The sequence below is a fragment of the Carassius carassius genome, chromosome 5, assembly GCF_963082965.1.
Source record: "Carassius carassius chromosome 5, fCarCar2.1, whole genome shotgun sequence".
NCBI classification, from domain to species: Eukaryota; Metazoa; Chordata; class Actinopteri; order Cypriniformes; family Cyprinidae; genus Carassius; species Carassius carassius.
The window spans coordinates 34,888,536-34,914,143 of NC_081759.1; the positions used below are offsets into that span (position 1 = coordinate 34,888,536).

The 25,608-nt window shown below is 36.9% G+C and overlaps 1 protein-coding gene across 14 annotated transcripts in view; it reads left to right on the top strand.

The window, feature by feature from the left end:
• Positions 1-25,608, top strand: part of LOC132141408 (splicing regulator ARVCF-like) — a 116,353-nt gene that overhangs the window by 68,904 nt on the left and 21,841 nt on the right. For all 14 annotated transcript variants that reach the window (XM_059550880.1, XM_059550884.1, XM_059550882.1 and 11 more), the window contains 5 exons: positions 868-1,370; positions 5,343-5,526; positions 10,730-10,847; positions 11,370-11,541; positions 15,454-15,525. In XM_059550880.1, the coding sequence (XP_059406863.1) occupies positions 868-1,370; positions 5,343-5,526; positions 10,730-10,847; positions 11,370-11,541; positions 15,454-15,525 (1,049 nt within the window). The remainder of the gene's footprint in view (positions 1-867; positions 1,371-5,342; positions 5,527-10,729; positions 10,848-11,369; positions 11,542-15,453; positions 15,526-25,608) is intronic.

A 25,608-nucleotide genomic window follows, 5' to 3' on the forward strand; every position in this document is an offset into this window, starting at 1 on the left:
AACTCTAATTTCTAATCTAATCTAATTTCCAAGGTGTCTGAAGTAGCAGGAAATGTTCCCACTGAGCATTTGTTTGCAAACTGCATTTTCAGTCTATAGGGCTCTTTTGTTGGCTTAATGGTCACTCTATGTTGCATTAGGGCTTTTTTTCATCCGCTTTGGACTTTTATGCCTTTCTCTGCAGATGTGGTGAAGTATACCATGAAAAGGTTCATTTACACTTTCTAAGACATCACAGTAGCAACATAAACAGTTGTGTGCTACAAATAGTAAAAACGTATAAATTGCATGTACTTCTCCTGTCAAGTTTCAAAGCATTATCAGTGTCAATTTACAATGAATATTTCAGAAACGCACATTGATTATTCCATTTCCTACTGTATCCTACAGTATCGATTGCTTGCTTGTGACAGGGAGCTCTCAGAAAAGTCCAGAGCTGGGATTCTCCCAGTGGGAGTAATGCTGTACTATTCATATTACTCATAGTGGGGAAGCCATCCATCGCTCCCTGCCCATCTGTCTCTCTTTCTCTTTCTCTCTTTGTTTCCAGTCTGTTCTATATTTGCTCTGGGCCATGCAGGCTCTCTGTTTTCCCTGATGCTGTATCCCATCCATCATTAATTAAAGAAAGAGAGAACATCACTGTGTCCTGACAGACAAAATTAATAGGGAAATTGCAGCAGTTCTTATTGATGTGCTGTGGTTTTTTTGACACCATGGTTAATAACTAAAGCAAACAGCCTTTTCTCTGTCTGTCGTACTTACTCCAAAACATATCTCAAATATAGAGCTTTTCATGCTTTTCTGCTCTATGTGTGGTGCTACCTACCATTGGATGACTGATAAATCATTCTTCACTTTTTACAGAGGCTACGAGGACCCCATCGAGGCTGAATTAATTGATGAAAGACACCCCTACATCCATGGCATGTACCCAGCACCTCTTGCCCAACCCGAGAGGGGCAGCTTGGCCAGTCTAGATCGCATGGGCGGCCGTCGCTCCCCCTCGATTGACAGCATCCGCAAAGACCCGCGGTGGAGGGACCCCGACCTGCCTGAGGTCATCGCCATGCTAGGTCACCCCATCGATCCGGTCAAATCCAATGCAGCTGCCTACCTGCAGCATCTCTGCTATGAAAATGACAAGATAAAGAAGGATGTCAGGCAGCTGAAGGGGATCCCAGTGCTGGTGGGCTTGCTAGACCACCCTAAAGCTGAAGTCCATCGCAAGGCCTGCGGAGCTTTGAGAAACATCTCCTACGGTAAGGACCACGATAACAAAGTGGCCATCAAGAGCTGTGATGGGATTCCTGCTCTCATCCGTCTGCTGAGGAAAACCAGTGACATGGAAGTTCGGGAACTTATCACAGGTATGATATGATAATTATATCCATCCGCTCTGTTCCATACTGAAATTTAGCACTGTAATCATGAAAACAAAGGATAATTTGTATCAAAAGATATTTTATTTTATTTGAATGTAAAGATATGTATAATTTTGTAATATTTATGTTCATGTGACACTGAAGACTGGAGTAGTGACTGCGCAAAATTCAACATTGCTATCACAGGAATAAATTACATTTTAAAATGTATTAAAATAGAAAATAGTTTTTTTAAATGTAATATTTCACAATATTACTAAATTTTAGCAAAAGACCTACTGGAAAATTTACTGATTACTAATTTAAACCTTATCTGTCCTAAATCTGTCCTAAGCATCCTACTAATACTAGCCGTAGGCCTCTCTCCTCTCTCATGTTTTATACGTTTAACACTAGAACCGCCAGAGGTCGTTGTATACCAAAAACCGCCAGCAGGTAAATTTTACCCACATACATTACAACTGTATTTATATGGCTAAAGAACATATTGTTTCACTGTATTATGCCACTGTCTTTACAAAGAAGTGTCTAGAGTCATGAAATGATTATGTCTAGTCGTCAACTATATTTTTATCCTGTTGCTTTATGTTCAAGACTTTTTAATGCAGGCTATACGAATCCATAATTGTCAGTAGCCTAAGGTAAAAAAAAAAAAAAAGCCTGCACTGACAGCGGAAAATAGAAGGTAGTAGCCTAAATATTTGGGTGGTACATTATTATACATTGTCATTAATCAATATATTAAGATAACCCTTGCAATTTAAATAACTAATATAGCCTATAGGCAATAATAATTAACCACACTGCATAGGATGATGCGATGAATAATTCAAGCGCACAGCTAAATATTTATTAATTTATTTAGTTATTTCATTTATAGTTTGAATAAGAGAACTTTGTAATGACTTTGACTGATGGTTCTCCAGACCAGGCATTCAGTTTTTTCACAGATCATGAAAAAATGTACGTATAACTACTCCGCAGCCTGCCTCAGTGGTTAACTTTACAGCACACTGTTGCTTTCAGTCTTTCTACAGAATGGAGTGAATAAAGTGTGTCAGTTCTAAACCTAAACCGTGGACAGCCTTATGGTTTATCTGCAAGGCCCCTATAAAAACACTGCCCTTGCAATAGTCATTCAGCAGCCTGGAAAACTGGGAATGTTTTTTCTACAATTAAAAATAATTGCAGGGTTTCAAAAATAGGTTCACCGTGTGCTCTTGAACAACATGGTTGGTACTCGTCAGAAGCACTTATTTACACCTCAACCAAGAAACTTATTGTGTGGATATTGCTAGTACTTTTTTCTTTCTGTTCACTTTTTGTTCTACTTCAGAAGTATTTGCTTAGAATTTTTCATCAACTTTTCCACTTTTCAGCATTATTTTTAATTAAACTGTCTGGTTTAATTTGTTGACCCTGTGTCAAGTGTTCTTCACGCCCTGTGAATATTTAGCAGTTCATATTAATATTTTTAAATTAAGGTGGTCAAGACTGATACAACTTCAAAGCATCATAATTTCCTTTTCAGGGCTCTCCAGCTTAGATTTATTATTTAATTACAACCAACCAGCTTCGGCAGTGTGTTTATACCACTAGCCATGAACCTCTGCTTCCTTGTTTGCATTCTGTATCTTTGTATCTGCATCAACTCCCCATTCTCCCATTTCTCTTTATTATCTGTCTGTTGTGCTCTGATCGAGCAAATTTTTAGAAGAAATAGATTAATGGCGTACTTCCTGTTTCCATAATACGCATTTATATGACTCTCCGTGTTTTTGGCACATTCCAGACATTGCAGATTTGGAACTCTTTTTCACTGGCGGAGCAAAAAAGATAAAGTAACTGGCACTATTTTATCAAATAACATTACATAGAGGCATCAAAATGTCAGTGTTTGACTTTGTTTCCTTTTGGACTATATAAACCATTTTGGTAGTGTATTGAATCCCACAGTCTGAGTGATTCCTTGTTCTTGTGTGGATTACTGATTGTGTACTCAGATCTCCTCAACACATAATGATACATATAAAAAAGAAATGTAATGACATTAGAAAAAGGACACGAAACATAGCTAACAAAATGACATTTGTTCAGAAATTCCAGAAGACTAGAGTTCGGTGGCATTTCTGAGATGATTACCTCGTGTACCGTTCTTTCCCGTTTGTTTCTCTCTGAGTCAGCTGTCCAATCAGTGTATGATGAATGGCGGGGGGCAGGATGGGACTGTAATAGCCCTAAGTGAATGGCCTGTTAGAACAGCATGTCTGCTGCTCCCAGGAAATTGAATTAGCTGGAAGGCTCCAATGACAAGCAGGAAGGAGTAAACTCAATCAGGCTGCATCTCTTGCAAGGTTCAGCTTCCCTCATGTGGGTTTCATTGGCTCCTTCTGTATTAGATTTGTGGAATATCCAGGAACCTGCTAAAGATGCCAGGGGAACTGAGCAGTTATGACACTAGAGCTCTCTGAAATAACACTGTAATGTCATGGTATAGTGTGTGTTTTGTACAATTAATATTTATATATTAATATTTCATATAAACATTTAGATAACCTTTATATTAGCTCAACTGGTAATAGATCAGTGTAAAAGCATGTTGTAATCAACAGTTATAATAGCCTTTGATTGCGTCAACCTGCTCCAGTTTTTCTGCCTCCTATTAAAGCCAATGAAGTGAAGTTAATCAGAATGTGCTATGTATAGACCTCCACATCTCCTCTGACTACAAGCCCATTTGACACAATAACACATGCACGAGTGCATGAGCTGGCTGGTAATGATCCATGCTCCTTAATGTTCCACTTTGACATTCACCAAATAGACATTCCCATATTCAGCAAAGGCCATGTGTACGGCGTCTGTTATCAGGACTTTAACCAGGGTATAATGGCCATTCAGTGCCTAAGAGGTGATGGAGATGGAGCCTCCTTGCAGATGGAAGTACAAATTTGGTTATTATCCGAGGGTAAATAGATTTATTTTGGTGGTTAATAGAACCCAAGCCCACTTTACACAAAGCTTTGACGTGTTTATAGACCTCTTGTCTCCTGTTGGGAGTTTTTGTGAGCAGAAATGAATCTGGAAGTAATTGCTGAGCGAGAAGAACATGGAGTGATGATGTGTATGAAGGGCAGGAAAAACAATTCAGAGTTGTATAAGGATGTACATTTGTTTGAGTTTGTAGTCAACTATGCCATTTCAGTTTTTAGTGAGAATGACCAGACCGTTCTCATCCCAAGGCGTCATATACTGACACTCTTGACATTTCGTCAACATCCTACGCACATGGCACCCTCTAGCGTCAATATTAGAAGCAGATAAAAATGGGCCAGAAGGCGCCTCCTAGCGGTCTAACCCTAACCCTAACCATAACCTTAACCCATAATCTGTGTCTCATATTGACGCTAGAGGGTGCCATATGCGTAGGATGTTGACGAAATGTCAAGAGGGTCAGTATATGATGCCTTGGGATGAGAATGCGTTAGAATGACCTGTGGTCCTAGATTTTACTGACCCAAGAAAAGGCTGTTTATTTATTCACTGTACATTTTCAAGGGTAGCAGTAGCTGTATGGGGCTTGCCAAGTTAATAAAACAAAGGCCAGTCTTAACGTTGTAGGGGTATATACATCTGCTGGCTTATAGAACAAGCTTCTCTGTTTTATTGTCTAGAAAATAACAGCCTTGCCCCTTTACGTTCTGTTTACTTGGAGCAATTTTTCTCGAACTTTGGTTTTCCTTTCTTTTTTTCCTGTCCAATCCTTCTTAGTCATGGTCTGTAATGGAGGTTCCTGTCTGAAAACTCAGAATCAATGCTTTTGTAATGCGTAGTGTGTCAACAAATCTAACAGCACTGCCACTTTTTGTTTGTAGCTCTCGTGTCATTTTAAGAAGTGTAACAGGTCCTTTTTCTTTTCCTGTTTCTTTTCTCTCTCTGTCTTATTCCACCTGTTAGGAACACTTTGGAACTTGTCGTCCTATGAGCCACTGAAGATGGTGATAATTAACCATGGGCTTCAGACGATGACTAATGAGGTCATTATCCCTCATTCGGGCTGGGAACAGGAGCCGAATGAGGACTCAAAGCCACGAGATGCAGAGTGGACCACCGTCTTCAAGAACACATCAGGATGTCTAAGGTACACTGGTCTGATTGACAGCATCCTCCACATCCTTATCAGTTCACCTAGTATTAATGACAATGAAACCTCGTAATGGTCTTTCGGTAATTAAAAGCCTAATTTACCCACCCCCATGTCGTCCAAGATGTTTATATCTTTCTGTCTTCAGTCGAAAAGGAATTAAGGTTTTTGAGGAGAACATTCCAGAATTTTTTCTCCATATGGTGGACTTCAATGGGAGCCAACAGTTTGAAGGTCCGAGTTGTAAACACCAGGTTGAAACTTCCTTCTACATCATACGTGACCTTTCTAGTGTGTCAAGCTAGTTCAAGATGTGCATTTGTGGTTAAAAAAGTATAGAATTATTGTTTTTTTTTTTATCGCTAGATAAGACCTTTGTTCCTCAGCTGGGATCGTGTAGAGTCCTTTGAAGCTGCACTTGAAACTGCAGTTTGGACCTTCAACCTGTTGGCCATCATTGAAGTCCACTATATGAAGAAAATCCTGGAATGTTCTAGTAGTGAACTAATCCTTTAAGATGACATGTCTTTTGTTTTGTGATGTTACTTTTGTATTCTTTATTGTTTGTTTCAGCTTCATTTCAATTAATAAAACTTGTTTTTAATAGCGTACACTTTTGTTGACAATGACAACTTTGGTCTCGCTTGTTTAACTCATTGTTATACTGCCATATATTGCTTGATATTTGACCCCTTGTGCACTAGGGGTAGAATAGCAGATCTTGTTGTTTAGGATTGAGATCATCATTTCTGCCTATGGGGGAAAAAGCAGTTAAAATTATAGAGAGGTATAGAGAGGTTACCAATAACCGATCTAAATGGAAAACAAAAGCAGGAAAAGATGATTTTGTATAGATTATATTTTTGTCAGAAGACAAGTTAAAAAATATCTTCACATTATAACTAAAGGCAAAAATCAATAGCCTCTGTCTGTTCTATATTTAACCATTTTTGGTATTATGTTTCGAGCCTCTCTGTAGAAACTGATCCTCTCCTCTGGGGGTCATTCTAGCAGCTCCGCGTTTGATTAAGATATCCAGTCACTAAAGGGCTTTATATCTCTATGGTTACCATGCATCTTGCCACAATAAATTGAGGGGGGTTTTTTTCTCTTGCACCCACTACTGAGAAAATTGCTGTGTAAGAGTGGTTCAGGGAGATTCTGTTCTTTGCCTGAAAAGGAAATGTTCTTTTTTTAATTCAGTGTGATCTTGCATGGCTCAGCAATTATAAATGGACATTCAATCCATTAATAATAAGTAATGTTTTAAATCTCTAGCATAAACTGTTACGCCTTGTCAAAACTACAACCCATTAGAATGACTTATCAGATCATGAAATGCTCATCCTCGGGTTAAACATTGTGTTTTAGTGCCATGATGGTGCCTACAGTGATCCTTCCTTTTCAGGATTCACATAATGTTGTTGCACTCTTAACACTGTGACGTTAAACCAGTTTTTTCTTGCCTTGTTTGGCTGTGACTGTCCTTGTTTGACCTACAGACTTCTGTGGCTGTTGTGGATAAGCCTCAGCTCACAGGTCTGATTGTCTAAATCAGTTTGCTAACAGCAGAAGAAGGTCAGTGTGATTCAGTTTCATGACCTCAAGTGCTCTCTTTAATCCTTTATCTTGTGATTGCATGAGTAGGTACTTCGAACACAGTGTTGTGTTCTGGTTGTCATAAATTTGCAATTATGATACATTCGGTGTATCATGCTACATTATGAAATTGTTGATTAGATCAGTGACCTTTCAGAAGCAGGATTTGGATACTACACGAATTCGCTTCAGAAATTGTATGTGGTATTGCATTTAATTCCTCCATCTCTTCTCTTATTTGAGCTGTGTCCTGTGTTGTGTGTGAGCTCAGCGCTGAGGCTCCAGAGGGACGGGGCTGTGTTTCCACCCTCTGTTTCCTCTTTAGCAGCCAGGCCTCTAATCTCCAGCTGCTGCCGCTGGTTGTGCTGCAACCCACTGGGCCAAGTCCAGCTTCTGCGTGCTTCTGTGTGTGTGACTCTACCTCCCTGCCTTCATCTGTTCTTCTCAGTCTCTCCCTCTACTTCAAGTATACTTTTTTGTAGTTAGACCTACTGGATATCTGATATCTGCAAAATTTAAAAAAAATTGGACATTATTGGGTCCCACTTTATATTAGGTGCACTTAACTACTTGCATCAAAAAATAAGTACAATTTACTATATTGTGTTCATAATGTATTGTATTGTATTGGGATAAGCGTAGGTTTAAGGGCAAGTTTGGTGGTATGGGTAGGTTTAAGGTGTAAGGGATGGATCTTTTTGGATTGGATTTTTTATAATATTTTTTATATATAAGTACAATGTAAACAGGTATGTAACAAATAAGTGCACTGTATCAAATTATTAGTTTAAGGGCCAGATTTACTAACAGCTTGCACCAGCACAAACTTCTTTTTGCCATTAAAATAGTACTGTTAGGATTTACTAAAGACATGCAGTGATGAATTAGCACCGAAAAGGCATGGAGACAGTTACTTTTGGGCCTGACCTTATTGAATATGCATTTGTACGGGGTTTCCATTTCAGATATGATGGGAGGAGAGTATTGAATTAAATCACGCGACGTGATTTACTAACGTTTGCACTCGTCAAATTACTGGTATTTGCACCATTATTTAATGCCCAAAAAAGTATGTCTTGAAGCAGGCGGTAATTTGCGCTGGTCTTGGTAGATTGCGCTGATCATTATGGAAATGATCTGGCTGTGTCTCTGTACTCTAATTTGCCCTGTTTAGAAAATCTGTCCCTAAATGTAAGTACAAGGCCACCTAATATAAAGTGGGACCCATTATTGATATAGTTAATTTATGTATCTATTACTGATTGAGTTTATGCTGACTTAACTAATATTGTTCTTGATGCTCAAGAAACATTTCTTATTATTGTCATTATTGAAAAGAATTGTGCTGCTTAATATTTTTGTGGAAACCGTGATCACTTTTTTTGGGATTGCTTGATTGAAGAATTTAGATACAGTACATTTTTTAAATCAATTAATTAATCGGAAATGTCTTTTTCCCATGTATCATAAAGCAAGCCAAATCCAGTATTGGTCATCCTCTTTCACTTCATTTTAAAGAGGAGCACTGTGAACATTTCCTTAAACGATTTCCCTTTTCTTACTTTCTCTGCACTCTTTTACGTTTTTGCAGCCTCCTTATGTCTCTTTAGCTCTAAGTTTCTCCTTTGCCAAGGCTCTCACTGGCTATTGCCCTTTAATAGGTCAATCAATGTGATCAGGTTAACCAGTGCCTCAGTGGGTCTAAAGCTTGTATCAGAGAGAGGTGGCAGTACAGCCATCATGGCATCATGTGTTTCCATGCGCTGCCACCTCTCAGCAGGTCATCGCAGACATGCGGTTGTGCACAACGCCACTCCATCCTCATCCTGTCTTTTTAGCCTCAGCTCAGCCTGTATCCATGGAAACTGTATCCAGTGACATCTGTTGCCTAGTAAGCTGCTTGGAGGCAGAGTTTTGTTTCCTGTCTCTCTTCGACAGAGGGAGAGCACCCTTTATTTATTTCTTTGCTCATTGGGACAAATGTGCACATTTGTAATTCCTGATTAAGTGGTGCATCCATGCCCTGTTTATATTTGAGATTTTTGAAGGATAAAAAGCTTAAAGCAATGTTTTACCCAAAAATGAAAAATTGCTGTTAAGTTACTCATCCTCAGGCCATCCAGAATAAAGATTTGGACACATTCTGACGGCATCCATTCACTGTGAGAAAGTGATGTAATGCGAAATATCTCCAAATCTCGTCTGATAAAGAAATTAACTCATCTACTGGTGGATGGCTTTAGGGTGTGTAAGTTTTAAAGTAAGTAAAGTTTTATTTTTGGATGAACTAGAGCAGAGCTAAGCAATGAAGGGTTTTCATTGACAGATTTGATATTTTTTTCATAAACATCTTTCAGTATTTCAAGGATATAATCTCATGTATCAGTCAAAGAATCATACATTCCTGTTATCGTTATATACAAAAATATTTTATAATTTTTTATTTAAGATAATTTATTCCAAAAAGTAATTTATAATAAGTGATTTGCCTGGCATATAATATAATGATCAATATCATATATAAGGTGCAAGAGATTGCAGGCAGTATTCAATATTGTGCTGACTGTCCTTCACGCATTAGGGAGGAAAAAGACAGGTAGCTGTAAAAACGCAATCCATCTCTCTTACTGTATATCTGGACTGCCGCCACAACAGATGTACAGCTGGAAAATGTTAGATTCCATATGGGTGTTATACTGCAAATGGGTTTAAATTTCTTCTGCTAGAAAGGGGCCCATTTGTTTGGCAGGGTGCTAGTTTAATTTATGTTTTATAGATAGTGGTGACTCTGGAGTTTTTATGGATAGGATTCTAACACCGCAGTTTAGTAAAAAAAAAAAAACACTAAAGCTTGAACAGCTGGTAGGAAAGAAATTTCAGGGTAAAGGATGAAGAACCCAGATGGCTCCTGGTGCCATTTCTCAAGCTGTGAACACATCTGACGTTCTTTTCATTTTTCTTCTGTAATGTTAACCATTTTAACTTTATAATTTTATCTGTCTTCCTTTAATTTTTTTAATTGGTCATTTTAGCAGGTCTGAGAACAGAATGAGGCTTGAATGTGGGTTTAATTGGATTGATTGGCTGTGTATTGTTTATCATACGTTTTCCAACAAAAATTTGTGAATTACCACAATAAAATATTTTGTATATAATCATAAGAAAATGTCTGTGTTTATATGATTTAATCTTATTGTCAAACTTTTATCAAGCTCGTGTTAGTGAATCCATTTTTAGTCCATTTCTATTGAATCCAACAATTTTAAGTGATTTTTGTTTAAATGTATATATCACATATATATAATAAATTACAATAATTGTGAATTGTGTATTATTATAATAATATAATGTCTATTTTTTTACATATTTCAAAGTTATTGGTTCAGTTTCTTAACTTTGTATTGCCAGTAGCTGGTATGTTGAATCTAACTACTTTTTAAAAGAGCAGTTTGGATAAAGTTGAACTACTTCAATTATGATTAGCTTGTAGCTTGGCAAATTACAGTTTCAAAGTAGCTTCCTCAACAAAATGTTTTAATGTGTCAGCTTATGATCTATAATTAGTTCAAATGCTTACTCATGCTTTTGCTGTTTGCGGTAGGAATGTGAGCTCAGACGGCGCAGAAGCACGCAGACGGTTGAGAGAGTGTGAGGGGCTGGTAGATGCCTTGCTGCATGCACTGCAGTCGGCTGTGGGAAAGAAGGACATGGACAACAAAGTGAGTGTCTTCAGCCGAGAGAGCAGCTGGAGCCTGTTTCTATCATTGTTTTCTGGGTTAATTTGCATTTGTTTTGTCACATGCAAACAAATCCACATGCAAACCCAGGCAAGTTTGCACTGGCAGGTTCACAGAAAGTCACTGACTGTCAATTGTAGTGTGGTTAGATTTTATTTTTATTTTTTTGCAATAATGACTTTCTGGCGGTCACATATTACCCAGCTACTTCTAATATAAATATCTGAATTGACAAAAAAATATTGATTTGCTTGTAAGTAGTTTTATTATGAATTATTATGACACATAAAACCAGTGCAGCTATGCAAGTAATCACTTGTCTGGCACTACGTCCAACTATACAGTTTAGTGGTCGTTATACAAAGATATTTGACCATACAATGCCATTATTATCATTGTTATTATTGAAATAATATTCTTTAGCAGACAAATGGTATTTTTTTCCAAATGCCTGTATAAAAATGTTTCATTCTTTCTATTTTTCTCTCTCTTGCTGTCGCTTAGTCTGTGGAGAATTGTGTTTGCATCATGAGGAACCTGTCTTACCATGTGCACAAGGAAGTTCCAGGGGCTGAGAAGTTCCAGGATCCTTCAGCTCTTCAGGGCCCCGGCTCTGCTGGCACTCAGAGGAAGAAGAACGATGATGCAGGCTGCTTCGGAGGAAAGAAGGCCAAAGGTCATTATTGAATTCTTCTTCATCTCATCTGTGTGCTTTACACTTCTAAAACCTATACTTATATCACTGAGCCTTGAACATCAACAGCCGGATGCTTCCATCACTGGCAGATTCACAGAGAGCAGTATGATCCTATAGCATTTACACAAAATCATAAATAGCAGTGCAGGCAGATACTGTAATAGGAAGCTAAATTATGATTTATGTGGCCTGCGGCTCATGATTCATAACTGGAGTGTGTGTCTGGAGTATCAATGTTGAATCAATATTCATTTTTAAATGGATGTGGGTGTAGGTTCACTGTCTGTGTTGTTATGTATGAGTTGAATCCATTCTTCAAAACACTTTGCTTTTAAACTGCTGAGTGTTGTTCAGTCTTTACATAATGCCAAGATAGCCAATTAAATTTTTTAATTTTCTTGTACTAGTAGTCCAGATTTGTTGCTCTCTCTTACATGAACTGATGTGAGACCTCTTGAACATTTCAGTTGATGACTTCAGTTAGTGAACCGACCTATACAGGAACTCAATAAACAGTGCGCAGGAGAAAAAGCAAGAAGATGGGTAAACAGAAATATGACAGCATTGATGTCATGCTGTGCCTCGTGGACCTTTTTTAACGAGGTTTGTTTATCTGTCAGCAGCCCTGGAGATGTACTTTGAAGTTGCAAGTGACCTATATTTAAACCAGAAAATGCCCCTAATAAGCATTAAGGGATGTTTTCCCAGCGAGCTATTTGGACATTTCCCCAGCAAAATCTTACCTGATTTAAAAGGCGTAATTTAGTTTTGCCGATGAAACTGATACTTTCCCTATAAATGCATAAAAGTTCAGGTTGCCACAAACTAAAGCAGAAAATGTATCATTTCTGCACTGATATTAGTTTAATCGTGATTGGAAATTGGTTTGTGCTATTCTTAATTATTAGCTTTACCTTACCTTAATTACCTTAATTCGATCAAAATCAGTAAATCAGTTTCCACAAAAATATTAAGCAACACAACTGTTTTTAACATTGAAAACAATAAGAAAGGTTTCTATGCTAATGCCCAGTATAGCAGTCCTGCAGTCACACTGAGAATACAGTTATAGATTATGAACTGTACTGACAGCATTATGAAATGCAGCGATACATTGAATCTGTGAATATACTAAGATTCTTGTAACCATTTAATGAATTTGTTGAAAAAGCTGCTCCTTTCTGGAATCTTTAAACTCTCTCCTTTCATTTTTAAGTGGTTCGCAAATAAGTTCTGTCTCCTTTAATACACACACTCTCTGAATCTCCTTTCTTCTTCCCTGCTTGCTTTTTTTTTCTCATTGGTCTTGATGCTGTTCCTACATTGGCTAACTGTAGAGGAATGGTTCAATCAAGGTGAGTGTCTCTTCCTGATTTTCCTGTGTCAGTCAGTTTCTCTCAGCATACACTCACTAAATGCCTCCTTCTATCTTCATCAGAATAAACGTTTCATCGCTGCCCCTCTCTCACTCTTTTGCCTTCTATTCTTAAACTACTGGCCAGTGTTCCTCTCCTCAAGGAAATGTCATACCTGTGCCAATTTAGCTGGTTCAAAGCCCCTTTCAGCTGGCATAGCTGTCTGTGTGTGTGCTGTTATCTGTTAAAGAAGCCTGGCTTTCGCTTTCTGTCATTTTGCCCATTGCTGTAAAGGGATAGTTCTCTGAAAAATGGCACCATTTACTCACTCTCATGTTGGTCCAAACCTGTATGATTTTTTTCTTTTAGAAAACACAAAAAGATGTCGTCAGACAGAATGTTCACATTGTCCTTTTTCATAGCGAAAGTGATTGTTGACCCAGAGCTAAAGATGGCAAAACATAACATAGTATAATCCATACAAGTGTTCAAAGTCTTCTGGAAACATGCAATAGCTTAAAAAAAAAAAATCCTATTCGTATTTGGATTTTTGTCTCGTTTATTTGTTATAATCTTCAAATACAACACTGCATAAGATATTAAGACTTGTTGTCATTAATCAACTGGCAAATTTTGAAAAGAGATTTTTGCCTAAAGGTCTGCCAGTATCTTGCCAATATCTCAAACAGTGTAACCTCATCCTGTTTTAAGGATTGGTACAGAAAAACAAGTAAAAAAATCTAAATTCTAATTTAATTAATTAATTTAGATATTTAATTTTCATTAAAAAAATATTCTTCTCCACTGCAGAGATGTGCGTATTCACATTTGGTGCATCATGATTGGGTTACATGACACTGACATTTGCCATTTTAAGCAATTCAATCCAAATTGGAAAAAAAGGCATTTATAATTTGCATGAATAAGAATAAGGCTTTGGCGTTTTTCGTGTTCTTTTGAAGCTTTGATTGTGTTTACAGTGTGTAATATAACATGTTCATGTTTCGCGTGTAAAAAAACCTGTATTTTTCACACAATTCACTTATCTGTATACCGCTGTTTTCACTGTCATAAAAACGGGCTGATGACTTCCTTGTTCTATAAAGTCTCTCCTTCAGAAATATGTAACGAGTTCTGATTGTGCCAGTGGTTCCTGTGTTGTGATTCGACACCAGCTTAGCCCACGCTGCACTCCTGGAAACGCGATTGGGCTAGTTTTGGAGTAGTTTTGAGAAGCAAGTGGGCAGGATTTGTTTTAAAAACCTGGCAATCCTGATCTGAACGCACGTGCTGGAGATGTACTTCTAATCACAGAACGCCTTTACTGACGAGATGCGCATGAAAATCGCATTCGATTTTTTGCACAGCCCTAACATCTAGTTAACAAAGCTAAACAGCGTTGCCCTTTGTGTAATAAGTTAGAGAAACTGTTAAACGCACCAACTTAATAATAAAATACACTTACCTTTTGTGGTCCATAAACAACGCCTTCTCCAGACAAAGAGGGAACTGCTCCATCTTTCAATAATAATCTTTGTGCGAATCCGGCATTAAACTGATTGAGATTGAGGAAGCTCGCTGTCCTCAGCAAAATGTGCTGCACATAGTTTTACATGTGGATTATAATTTTCGGGAACCAAGTTAAACATAAATTGTAACCATTGATCTCTAAGTACAGCGTCCCTGGGAAGCCCAAACAAACGTGATTGGACTCCGAGATGAAAATAATAGCGTTTCGTGGTGACAAACGCACTCTTCAAACACAACTCTTCCTCCTTCTCCGTGCGAGCGCAACAAGACCACGCCCCCTTTTTTGTGTATTCCTGTGGGCGGAGGTTAGTCAAAAAACTGTTTTAGTGACGTCATTACTGCAGGAACTAGAGGGATGTAGTCCAAACGGGTCGTTCGGTGTAGGCGAATTCTGTTAAATAAAATATCTCGCTTGGCATTGAACTTTGAGCTTTAGAATTTTACAGATATTATTTATACTCTTAACAGCAACATTACACACTAACTAAAGTTTGAAACATGGGATCACGAAGAACGGGACCTTTAAGTGATATTATGGCTTCGGAACACTTGAAATACTGCGTGCCATATGGACTATTTCTAAGATGCTTTTTGTTGTTTTTGGAGCGTGTCAAATATGTTTGGAACAATATGAAGGTGAGTAAATAATGGCAGAATGTTAATTTGTAGATGAACTATCCCTGTGACATGTTCTCTATGTGTGATAGTGGTCTTCAGTACTTCACTCTGTTATAGACAGTTGTCCTCCATGACAAAGGATCTGCATTTTTAATGAGGGTTCCCACTTTTGGGAGCTGGTGTCAAGAGTTTGTCTCTGCATATCTGTGTAGTAGCTAGATTTATGTGTGGCCCGTCTGTGACTGTGTGTGTGTGTTTGAGACTTGTGTTTACTTGACATTTTCATACCAGTAAATTCCATCTCTCATAGAATGGAACTTACAACTGCTCTTTCTGTCTCGTTCCCTCACGTTCTCTCTCTCACTCTGTCTTCCCCTTCTTCACTTAGGGAGGAAAAAAGGAGAGCATGACAAAAAGTATGACACATTGGACCTACCCAAGCGCACAGAACCCACTAAAGGTATGTCTTCTTTTGACACCACAGAATTATTACACCTTTAAGCTGTCGCTCTTTTGAAAAAGGCACAGGAAAAGACCCAACTCTTTGGTATCTCTCAAAAAGAGTATCTTTCCCTGGGCGCCACAGCAATATAGATGCCAACTGCTCCAGGTGTGTGTTCACGGTGTGTGTGTGTGTGTGTTCATTACTGTGTGTGTGCACTTGAAGGTGTTAAATGCAGAGCACAAATTCCAAGTATGGGTCACCATACTTGGCCACATGTCACTTCTTTATTCTTCTCTTCTTCTTTTAAAAGAAAAAATCTATTTATGAAAAGCAAGTGCATTGATTTAAGGAACTGAATTCTATTAAGATACAGTCTAAAAATAGCACATACTGTATGGCCAACACACTGTTAGACTCCTGAGAGTTGTAGTGCACAGATTTAATATTAAAATATGCTTAAATTAAAAAGAAAAAAAACAGTTACTTTCAACTAGCAACATTAGCACCTTTATTACTGATGTGACTTAAAGTACATACATTCTTGGTATCAGGTAACAGTGCTTTTCTGTCTAGGCCTTTTATCATTATGACAAACACAGCTATAATCCTCAGTAGCAGAGTGCTAAATACAGCGTGTTTTAATGCGACTGATATCCCTGACTAAGTTTATACCAATAGAATGAGCCAGATTGAGACCTGTGCTGGGTTGAACCATCTGTGTGTGAGAGATGCTCAGACCTTTAGCTTGTAATTGTCTGCAAATTAATCATAATTGACAATTTAGATGAGACATGTTGCAATGCAGTGAAACAGAACAGGGGTCTTGAGACTAGACATGCTGGAAAACATCAGTTCATGTAGCAATGGTCGAAGATGTCCGTCTCTATTTCCACCCACTGTCACCGGGGAGCCACTCAATACCTCTTTCCTTCTGACTGACAGATCTAAGATCATTTTAGCTCCACTTAGTGAGACTGTTTTATTGAGGCTCATTTTTTCTGTATTACTATAGATGACTCACAAAGAGAGATGAAAAATGTCTTTTTTTTCTACGAGTCTGTGAGGCTTGTGAGGACATCCAGAGAAAGACTGTTTACTGATCCGCCACTCACGAGACGACCATCATTTGTGTTTTTTCGGGGGTTTAAATGAGAAAAATGAAGGTGAATAAATAGGAAAAATGTGAAATCAAATGTAGTCATAAAGCTGGAGGAATGTTTTGCAATGTTTTGCTTGGCAGAGAAAAAAAACAGTAGCTCATGCATAAACCCTCAAGAAATATGCAGAGTTTGCTGCATTGTGATTAAGGGAAAAATCTACTTATTGGGGAAAAAAAAAGTAAAAAAAAGTACTTTTTTAAAGAAAGAAATTTGTATTTTTTTTTGTAGGAATTCATTAAATTGAATTCAATCAAAAGTGTCAGTAAAGCCATTCTAATAAATGCATCTCTTTTTAACTTTGTTCATCTGAGCATTCTGAAAAATATGGATCACAGTTTTCACAAAAACGTATAAAAAAGAAAACCATTATTGTAATAGAATTTCACAATGTTGTTGAAAAAATATTTCACAATATTACTGTTATTTCACAATATTATAAATATCAAAGACATGCAGCGTTGGTAAGCATAAGAGACATCTTTCAAAAATATTAAAACATCTTACTAACCTTAAACCTTTGAACAGTAGTATACCTTTACATTCAATATTTAGGTTTAAAACTCTTTAGTACATCTTGACTCTATAGGTGTTGCAATCCTGCAGAAATCTGCAGAGGTCTCTGTGGATACAAGAGTGTGTGTAAGAATGTTGATGCATCCGTGTGAGAATCTGCTGAGTATTGCAGAACTTTGAGTGTGTGTCTACTGGTGTGTATTTTCACTTTGCTCACACAGCTTTGAGACCAGTTGACCTTCCAGATACAAACAACAGACACATATTACTTAAAAATTTCAAAAGGCCTTGTTCTCACAGAATGTTGCAGAGTAAATAATGGATGCCAGTCAGGAGCTTCCCAGGAACAGTTTCATAAAGTTGTCAATAGCATTTCATGTCTCTCTTTAATTAACCTCTTTCTCATTAACAATCAGTATGGGGATGATATTGGAACTGAATAATACATTTTTTGTAAGCTGATTTTTCCTTTTTAATAGCTCAAGTCAAGCAAGCAAATGGTTGGAGGCAACAAAAAAAAAAAAAAGACTCCTGATCTACTTAACATAACAGATTAATAATTTTTTGTTAAAATGTTAAAAGACCATTTTTTAAACCGAAAGATCAATGCCAATTGACTTTGTATTTCTAACCCATTATATTCTTTTAAAAAAATGGTTCTGATGGTGAGACATAAGGGTATTTATTTATAGGCCTCTGAAAGCACTGGGCTTTGTTTCGGACATAAGACATAAACCCGCGCTTATTGGAACAGGAAAAATAACCTCTCCTGACTCTTTGCTAGAGTGTTATGACTACAAAAGGATTCACATTTGTCCAAGAGATCAGATGAATAGTAAGTCTTGTCTGATTTCAGATGGGATTGGCATCTGGGGATTAATATGCACTAAAAAGAACAGGGTAAGTGAGGTTAGTGTGAATTGGAACTGCCCCTGTCCTGATTCCTCTCTGAGTGATATATATCCATACATCATAAACATGTGCTTGAGAGGCCGCTGTGACAGCTTAGAGTATTGAGGGATTTTTGTCGATTTTGTAGCTGGACCTGTGACACACAGCCATTGTTTATTCATCAAGCATCTTTGTTGCATTTTATGCCTTAAGCAGTTGGTTTCAGAGAGGTCCTGTTTTAAAACTACAAGCCTTGAAAGATATGAAGGCTTCCTTGCTGCATTATTCACAGCCATGGAGAAAGAGACAGGAGAGAATTAATTGTAATTAATGTACATGCATGCAGCAAAGTCTGTTTTACGTTCATTGGATTCTGTATACCAATCTGTTCTACGCTTTGTCACTAAAGCAGGGTATTTTACACATCATTGTAGTTTGTATAGCTTATCAGGTTGGCCTCCACACTCAATTCGTAGACAGCATCACTGGCTTATTTGTATTTATAAGGCAGTGTTAGGACTGTTGCCTTCTTATTTATCAGTTTTCTCTTTTGTAGAAAACAATAGATACAATCTTAGGTCTAATAATAGCATTCTTTTTGTGTTGTGGTATGGTTTATGTGGTGTTGATATGTTATTGTGTAATTTGGTATACTTTGTTTGTTGTAGATGAGGTTTATATTTTTATTTTTTTGTTTTTTATTTTTTTCTTCTTTTTACATTTTTAAGTGTTGCTTTTCTTGGCCAGGGACCATTTGAAAAAGAGACTATCGTCTCAATAGGATTTCCCCTGGTTAAATAAAGGAATAATAATAATAATAATAATAATAAAATAATAATAATTAAGGATTCTGAGGGGGATGAGATTGACAATGAGGGGACCATGGGTCTGTGGGCCTCAGTGCCGGCAGCTGCTGTCTGTATCCTAATTATGGAACCTCATAAATGGCCCATTTAAAACATAAAAAAATAAGTAAAAAATACTTAATTATTATTATGATCTTTATATATTGTCAACAAGCATTTATTCGATGACACCAGTAAAAGGATTAATATTTTGAAATATTATTTAAATGTAAAGTAACCAGGCCTTGAAAACAAAAAAGAAATTCAATCGGTTCGCTCCGAGCAGAATCGATATTTTAACGTTTCTGTTCTGTGTTCCTCTGATATTATTATCGTTCCGAAACCGGTTCGGGTGGAGGAAATACCGGTTAATAACGTTATTTTTTAAAACAATAGTCGTTGCCTATAATTTGCCTAATAATAATAATAATAATACAATAATAATAAAGTATAGCGTTTTCTTTACACAAAAAGAAAAGGAAAAATAGAGATCTAATGCTTAGTCACAGCCAAACAGCATCATCTTCTCTAGATTTTGGCCAAATGTAAGCTACTTTAAAAAAAAATCTATCAACGCTTCAAAGAAATCTAACTATTTTTAGGATATTTAATTGCATTGTTAAAAAATATTGTAAAAAAAAAATAAAACTTCTGAAATAATGAAGGCTAAAACGTTGTCTAAAGCAAAATGTTTACAAACATTCTAAAAACAGTTATAAGTTTCTCTCCAAATCAAATCCTCTAAAGTTTCGGCTATAAAGACGTCAATCCAAAAACAAAAGGGGAAGCTGATGCTTTCCTCTCTCATTCTGCACAAATCCAATTGTTTCCCTGTTCCCGACGTATCTGGATGCTAAAATGTTATTTATTATATAGTGTTTGTACTTTCAATTATTAGTATTTAAAATAATCTTGTTGGTAAATGGTTAATAATCGGTTAAGGAGCGTCGGTTAGGAAAAATAACTGAAATTAACATCCCTAGTCAGTAACGTCACAGTTCAAATAATACAGAATAATAAATGTATAATAAGTAACGCTCTATATGCGTCCGAAAGTCGGACAAATTTTATTCTAAGAATTATTTTGAGGTTAAAATAGCAAATGAAAACTGTTCAGCTTCTGGGAAATTTGAGAAGCTCCGCTAGGCTATTTTAGTTCCCATCCCTCCACAACAAATCATTTCAATTAACAGTATTTAGAAAATAACAAGAATTACAAATATAAGAAGCTATAGCACTATTAATGAAAAACCAAAACTAATTAACTTAGGCAAAAACGAAACTGAAACCAACGTTGGGTCTCATTCACACAAAATCAAATGTTTCCATATTCGTAATGTATTTGAATGACAAATGATTATAAAAATAGCCTAGCTATGTTTACAGTGTTTATTATAGCCTAATGTTTGTAAACATTTTGTGTCTGCCTTATGTCTATTTCTGAATTAAATCTTTTTTTTCTCTAAATAAACGTATAGGTTTCTCTCTCTCTCTCTCTCTCTCTCTCTATATATATATATATATATATATATATATATATATATAAGCGTAGCATATTGTAACCATGCAGCAAACCTTTTTCAATATTTTGATAATTTAATGAAAATAAAAAAATGACTTTTTAAACCATTTAACTGATTATTAATCGGTCAACATTAGCTGATACAGTTTGCTGGATTCATGTGCACTCAGAAACAGGTGACTGTGAACGAATCAGCAGAGCTTGTACGAGCTTTTGTCATCGTTGAATCTTTCTCATACATTTCCAAATGTCGAATTTGGGTTGCGCATCTATCTGTGCATGATGATGTCCAATGCCCCCGGCGAGCGGAGATTCTCAAAGTTGGGAATAATCAAAGGAGAGCTGCGGTCCTCAGTTGGGCAGGAAAGGCTAAGCATGCTGGCGCTTGAGTGTCGAATGCACATGCACCAACGCCGAGAAAAAATAGGCCCTTTTTGCGCTGCAGCATCAGGCCTAATTTGGTCTTAATCCGGCCCTGAAGGCGGTGCATTGCCATTGAAACTGTCTCTGGATGAGTTCACAGCCGAGCGGACATTTCACTCAATGGCTTGCTCACATCTGCATATGCCATAATCTGGATTAGTGATTTGTTGAGAGCAAATTTCAAATATTAAATGGAACGATAAAATAACGTTATTAACCGGTTAATGGCCATTTAAAATTTTCGATTCTGTTCAGAACTATAAAATTTTATTTCGCTTCTGTTTTTGGTTCTGTTCCTGTCAAAATTTTGTTCGTTTCCGGTTTTCGTTTTCGTTCATTGAACCGGTTCAGAGCCCTGAAAGTAACTAATATTTTGTCAAATGTAATTTAAATCTGAATTTGTAGCTGTCAAAACTCTAGTCTTAATTCTACATGGTCCTTCAGAAATAATTTTAATATTCCGTTTTGGTGCAGATGAAACATTTTGTATTATTACCAATGTTGAAAATAGTTCAATTAAAAAATAGTGCGGCTTAATATTTTTGTGGAAACTGTGCTACACTAACATTCAGAAGTTTGAGGAAGGAACTTACTAACATTTAAATGAAAATAAAAGAACAGCTTGGTTTGAATGTAACTTCTGTGTGAGCAGTGCTTCATACATGGCTACACTGTTGACAATAGACAGTGGACCTTAATGTGACCTCTAGATTCCTGAGGGTGCCTGTGATCACTTAAAAGCAGCTAACTAGGTTTCGGAGCAGAGCTAATGAGTGCATGTTCTTTGGTGTTAACCGAAATGTTATTTGCTGTGCTAGAGGTCACAGAATATGGAGTTCTTGTAGAGAAGCTATTAGTGTGCCTATTGTGTTTCTTAACCCTCATTCCAAACAATGCAGTTAAGCCATTGTTGTGTTTCATACTGGAGAGTATGGAGAGATAGGACGACACTGTGAATTAATTACGTCATCCCTCCCCCCTGACTTACTCCTTTTTTGCCCTCTGATTCTCGTGTGAAGGAAATGATGATGTTTACTTCGTTCTGCTATGTTTCCTCCTGTCCAAAGCCTAGTGAGCTAAATTGTTGTCTACCGTTTACAAAGATAGTATTCTAATTAAAATGGAACATTTTAAGTGACCAATTAGGGAGGAGCGCACATGAAGTGCACAGGTGGCAGGTTGAAATAGAAATTGACGTTAATGAACTGGAAATAAAGAAATTACACCTGTTCTGGTCATCTCTCATTACCTTCCAGCAGTCATAAATCTGTTTATCTTCTTTGTCTGAGACTAATCACAACAACACATCTCCATCTAAACTACTATTTTTATTTATTTGAATATTAATATTTGTAAGGGGTGGAGGAAAACATTGTGAAGGAAACACTGTTAAGAAAAGGCTTAAAATCCCCCTGCAAAAACTGTATCCCTAGAACTCATCTTTAATCTTCAAAATGACATATTTAAATGTTTTTTACTTTATGAAAATAATTTTCTCATGCCTTAAAATAGCTTGAATGAAACTCTTCACCCTTGCCTCATTTACTATATGCGGATCTTTGAATATGCAAATTAGCCCCACCTCCACTCAGTCACACCAGCCAGGGACTCCTAATCCACTAACTGAACTGTAATAAATGGTATACAATGTCAAATGGAAATATTTGTTTAATTAACCCATATATGTTTGAACCAGAAATAAGCTGGTATGCTAGACGTAAGTGTGGAGACTGAGGGCTAACTTTGTGAGGTAAGGTATCTGTTTGCGCTGGTTCCGTTTTTATTAGTGGACAACTAGTGGATACTGTAACATTCGTTAAAGTTATTCACTTGACGATGTTGTGTCCTAAAATGCCTTGAAGACTTGAATGCAGCCAGGTTTGTGATTCCACAACTTGTGTTGATGAATGGACTGGCACATGGTTTGTCTAAAACCATATTAAAAACACCACATAGAACAAAAATAAAAAAAACACATAAAAATTGATTTTCACTAAAGTGGGACTTTAAGAAAATGTTAGCCTATTTATATGTATATGTATGTATATATGTGTGTGTGTGTGTGTGTGTGTGTGTGTGTTTGGTTTTTTTCTTCCCTTCTTCTTCTTCCTCTTTTGTCTTTGGCCTCTGGTCCCCAGTAGGCTGTAGCATTCCAGGTCTGTATATGGTGTGGTGGAGTTGAAATATGTGTGGGTGGATGTAGGGTGGGGCTTGGGGTTTGTGTCTCCCGGCCATCTCCCTGAGCCATATATTTAAAGGAGGGGAAAAAAGACATATACACTGGGCCCCTAGCCTGGGCCACAATACACTACACGTCTCACTTTTTTTATGCATCATAAACTAGCTGAGACACATACAGATCTACACACATGAGTAAATAAATAATAGATATATAAGGTAATCGTAACATGTAGGTAGTGGCCAGGGGTGGCTGGTATTTTGGGGGATGAGGGGGTGCTTTGGGCCCTGTTGCCCTGCACCATCTTTCCCTGGCACTCTCATTGTGGCGTGACTTGGGCTGAGGATTAAGTTACAGTATGTTGTAGCCACAGAGGGGTCAGAGGCAACCCCAAAAATTATTAAAATATTTAATAATTTATAATGTATTACTATTATTATTTATTTATATTATTATTATTACTTGCTATCTTCATTGTCCTCCACCCTTTCCCAGTCTTTATGAAATTAATTATTAAAATTGTGGTTATTATTACTAATAACATTTGTTGTCTCCAATGGTCTCCTTTTTTAAAGTTATACTATTTGTATCTGTTATTAATCTGTTAAGTTACTATTTGATTTGTATGCTGCCACCCCACCCCTAGATACAATGTCACACGCGCACACACACACACATGCACGCACACACACATGCATACATGCTCACCGACTCATATATGCAAATACAGGAGCTAATCAGAATGGACTTGTAATGTTTGTAATGACTTGTTAATGGCCTCTGATTCTGGCTGTCTCTCTACACTGATTCTTCTTGATCTTAGTGCCGCTTTTGACACTATAGATCACTCTATTTTAATCACCCGATTAGAGACTATCTTTGTAGTTTCTTATTCTGCATTAAAGTGGTTTAAATTGTACCTCTCCGATCGCAAGCAGTTTGTTATAATGGGTTATTGCAGGTTTGAGGTTGGTGTGGTGCACTCTGGTGTTCCCCAGGGATCAGTTTTGGGCCCTTTACTTTTGAGTATTTACATTTTTCCATTTGGCCAACTTTTAAGAACACTTGGTCTTAACTTTCACTTTTATGCCGATGACACTCAAATCTACATACATTCGAAACCTGATGTCAATTTGCCTGTGTCTCTTCTTTCTCAATGTTTTACTGAGATAAAAAAATGGATGTCTGAAAACTTTCTCTGTCTAAACAAACTAATGCTTATCGGGTCACCTCATCAGCTGCGTAAAGTCCATAGCCATAAGTGTAGATGGCACTGCTTTACAATTCCAAACTAAACTAAAAAATCTGGGGGTGATATTTGACGCCAATTTAACATTTGATCCACGTGTTCGTAATACAATAAAAGCATCTTTTTTTCATCTCAGAAACATTGCCAAATTACGTCCCATGTTGACTTTCTCTGTGGCAGAAAAGTTAATCAACACTTTTTGTTTTTCACGCATTGATTATTGTAATGCATTGCTGGCTGGAATTTCTAAAGTTACCTTAAGTAAAATACAGTTGGTGCAAAATTCAGCTGCTAGAATTCTGACTAGGACCAGTGCAAGGGAGCACATCACACCTATCCTGGAAAAATTGAACTGGCTTCCTGTTTTTTATTGATTTTAAAATTCTCATGCTCATTTATAAGGCCTTGAATAATTTGGCCCCTCAATATTTGTTTGAGCTTTTAACCCCCTACACTCCTCCAAGTATGTGCTCTATGCTCTTCTGAAGCTGGTCTTTTAACTGTTCAAACAACTTGGCTAAAAACTATGGGTGATTTTTACCGCCTGCACTGTCATGTGTATCTTTTAATTTCATATTTTTTATGTTAAGCGCTTTGAGATGCTACTTTTAAAGGTGCTATATAAAATAAAGCTTATTATTATTATTATTATTATTATGTTGGCTGCCAGTATCTATGTCTGTTTGTCCAAGTGATTCTGTATTTGGTACATGTAAACACTGTCACATTCTTTACTTGCATAATAAAAAATAAAAGAATTTGACGTTAACGTTGATAAATTAATGACTCTACATTATACATAAATACAATTATGAAAACAGTCCTTATTATTTATGTGAATGAAAGCATGTTTATGATTTTTCTCAGCTTTGCCATACTCAAAGCTGTATCTATGATTAAATTTTAAAAAAAAGACAATTTGTCTAAATTGAGCTCTCAAAAGGCAGCATAATCATGTAAAAAAACATCACGTTTAAATTAAAATTTTATGCCTGGTCCCATAAGACTGCCGACGTGATAAACTCTCAATGCACTTTTTTTTATGCTTTTAGCACCTGAAATGATAGTGATTGAAGTGAACTTGAAGTGGCACAACTGTTTAGTGAATTTGCTCAGTTCCAACTCAACACTTTCTAATAAATTCAAGCTTTTGTGTGTTTGTCTGTTGATTAGGCTGTGGTAATACCTTTTAAAGCTTCCAGTTCTGAGAGTTTTTAATTATAGAGATTAATTTTTTTCTTTGTAGAATTGTTGTCACAAAATTGTTGTGCTTGTTTCTATATTAGACAAGTTTCCCAAGGTTATACAGCAGGTAC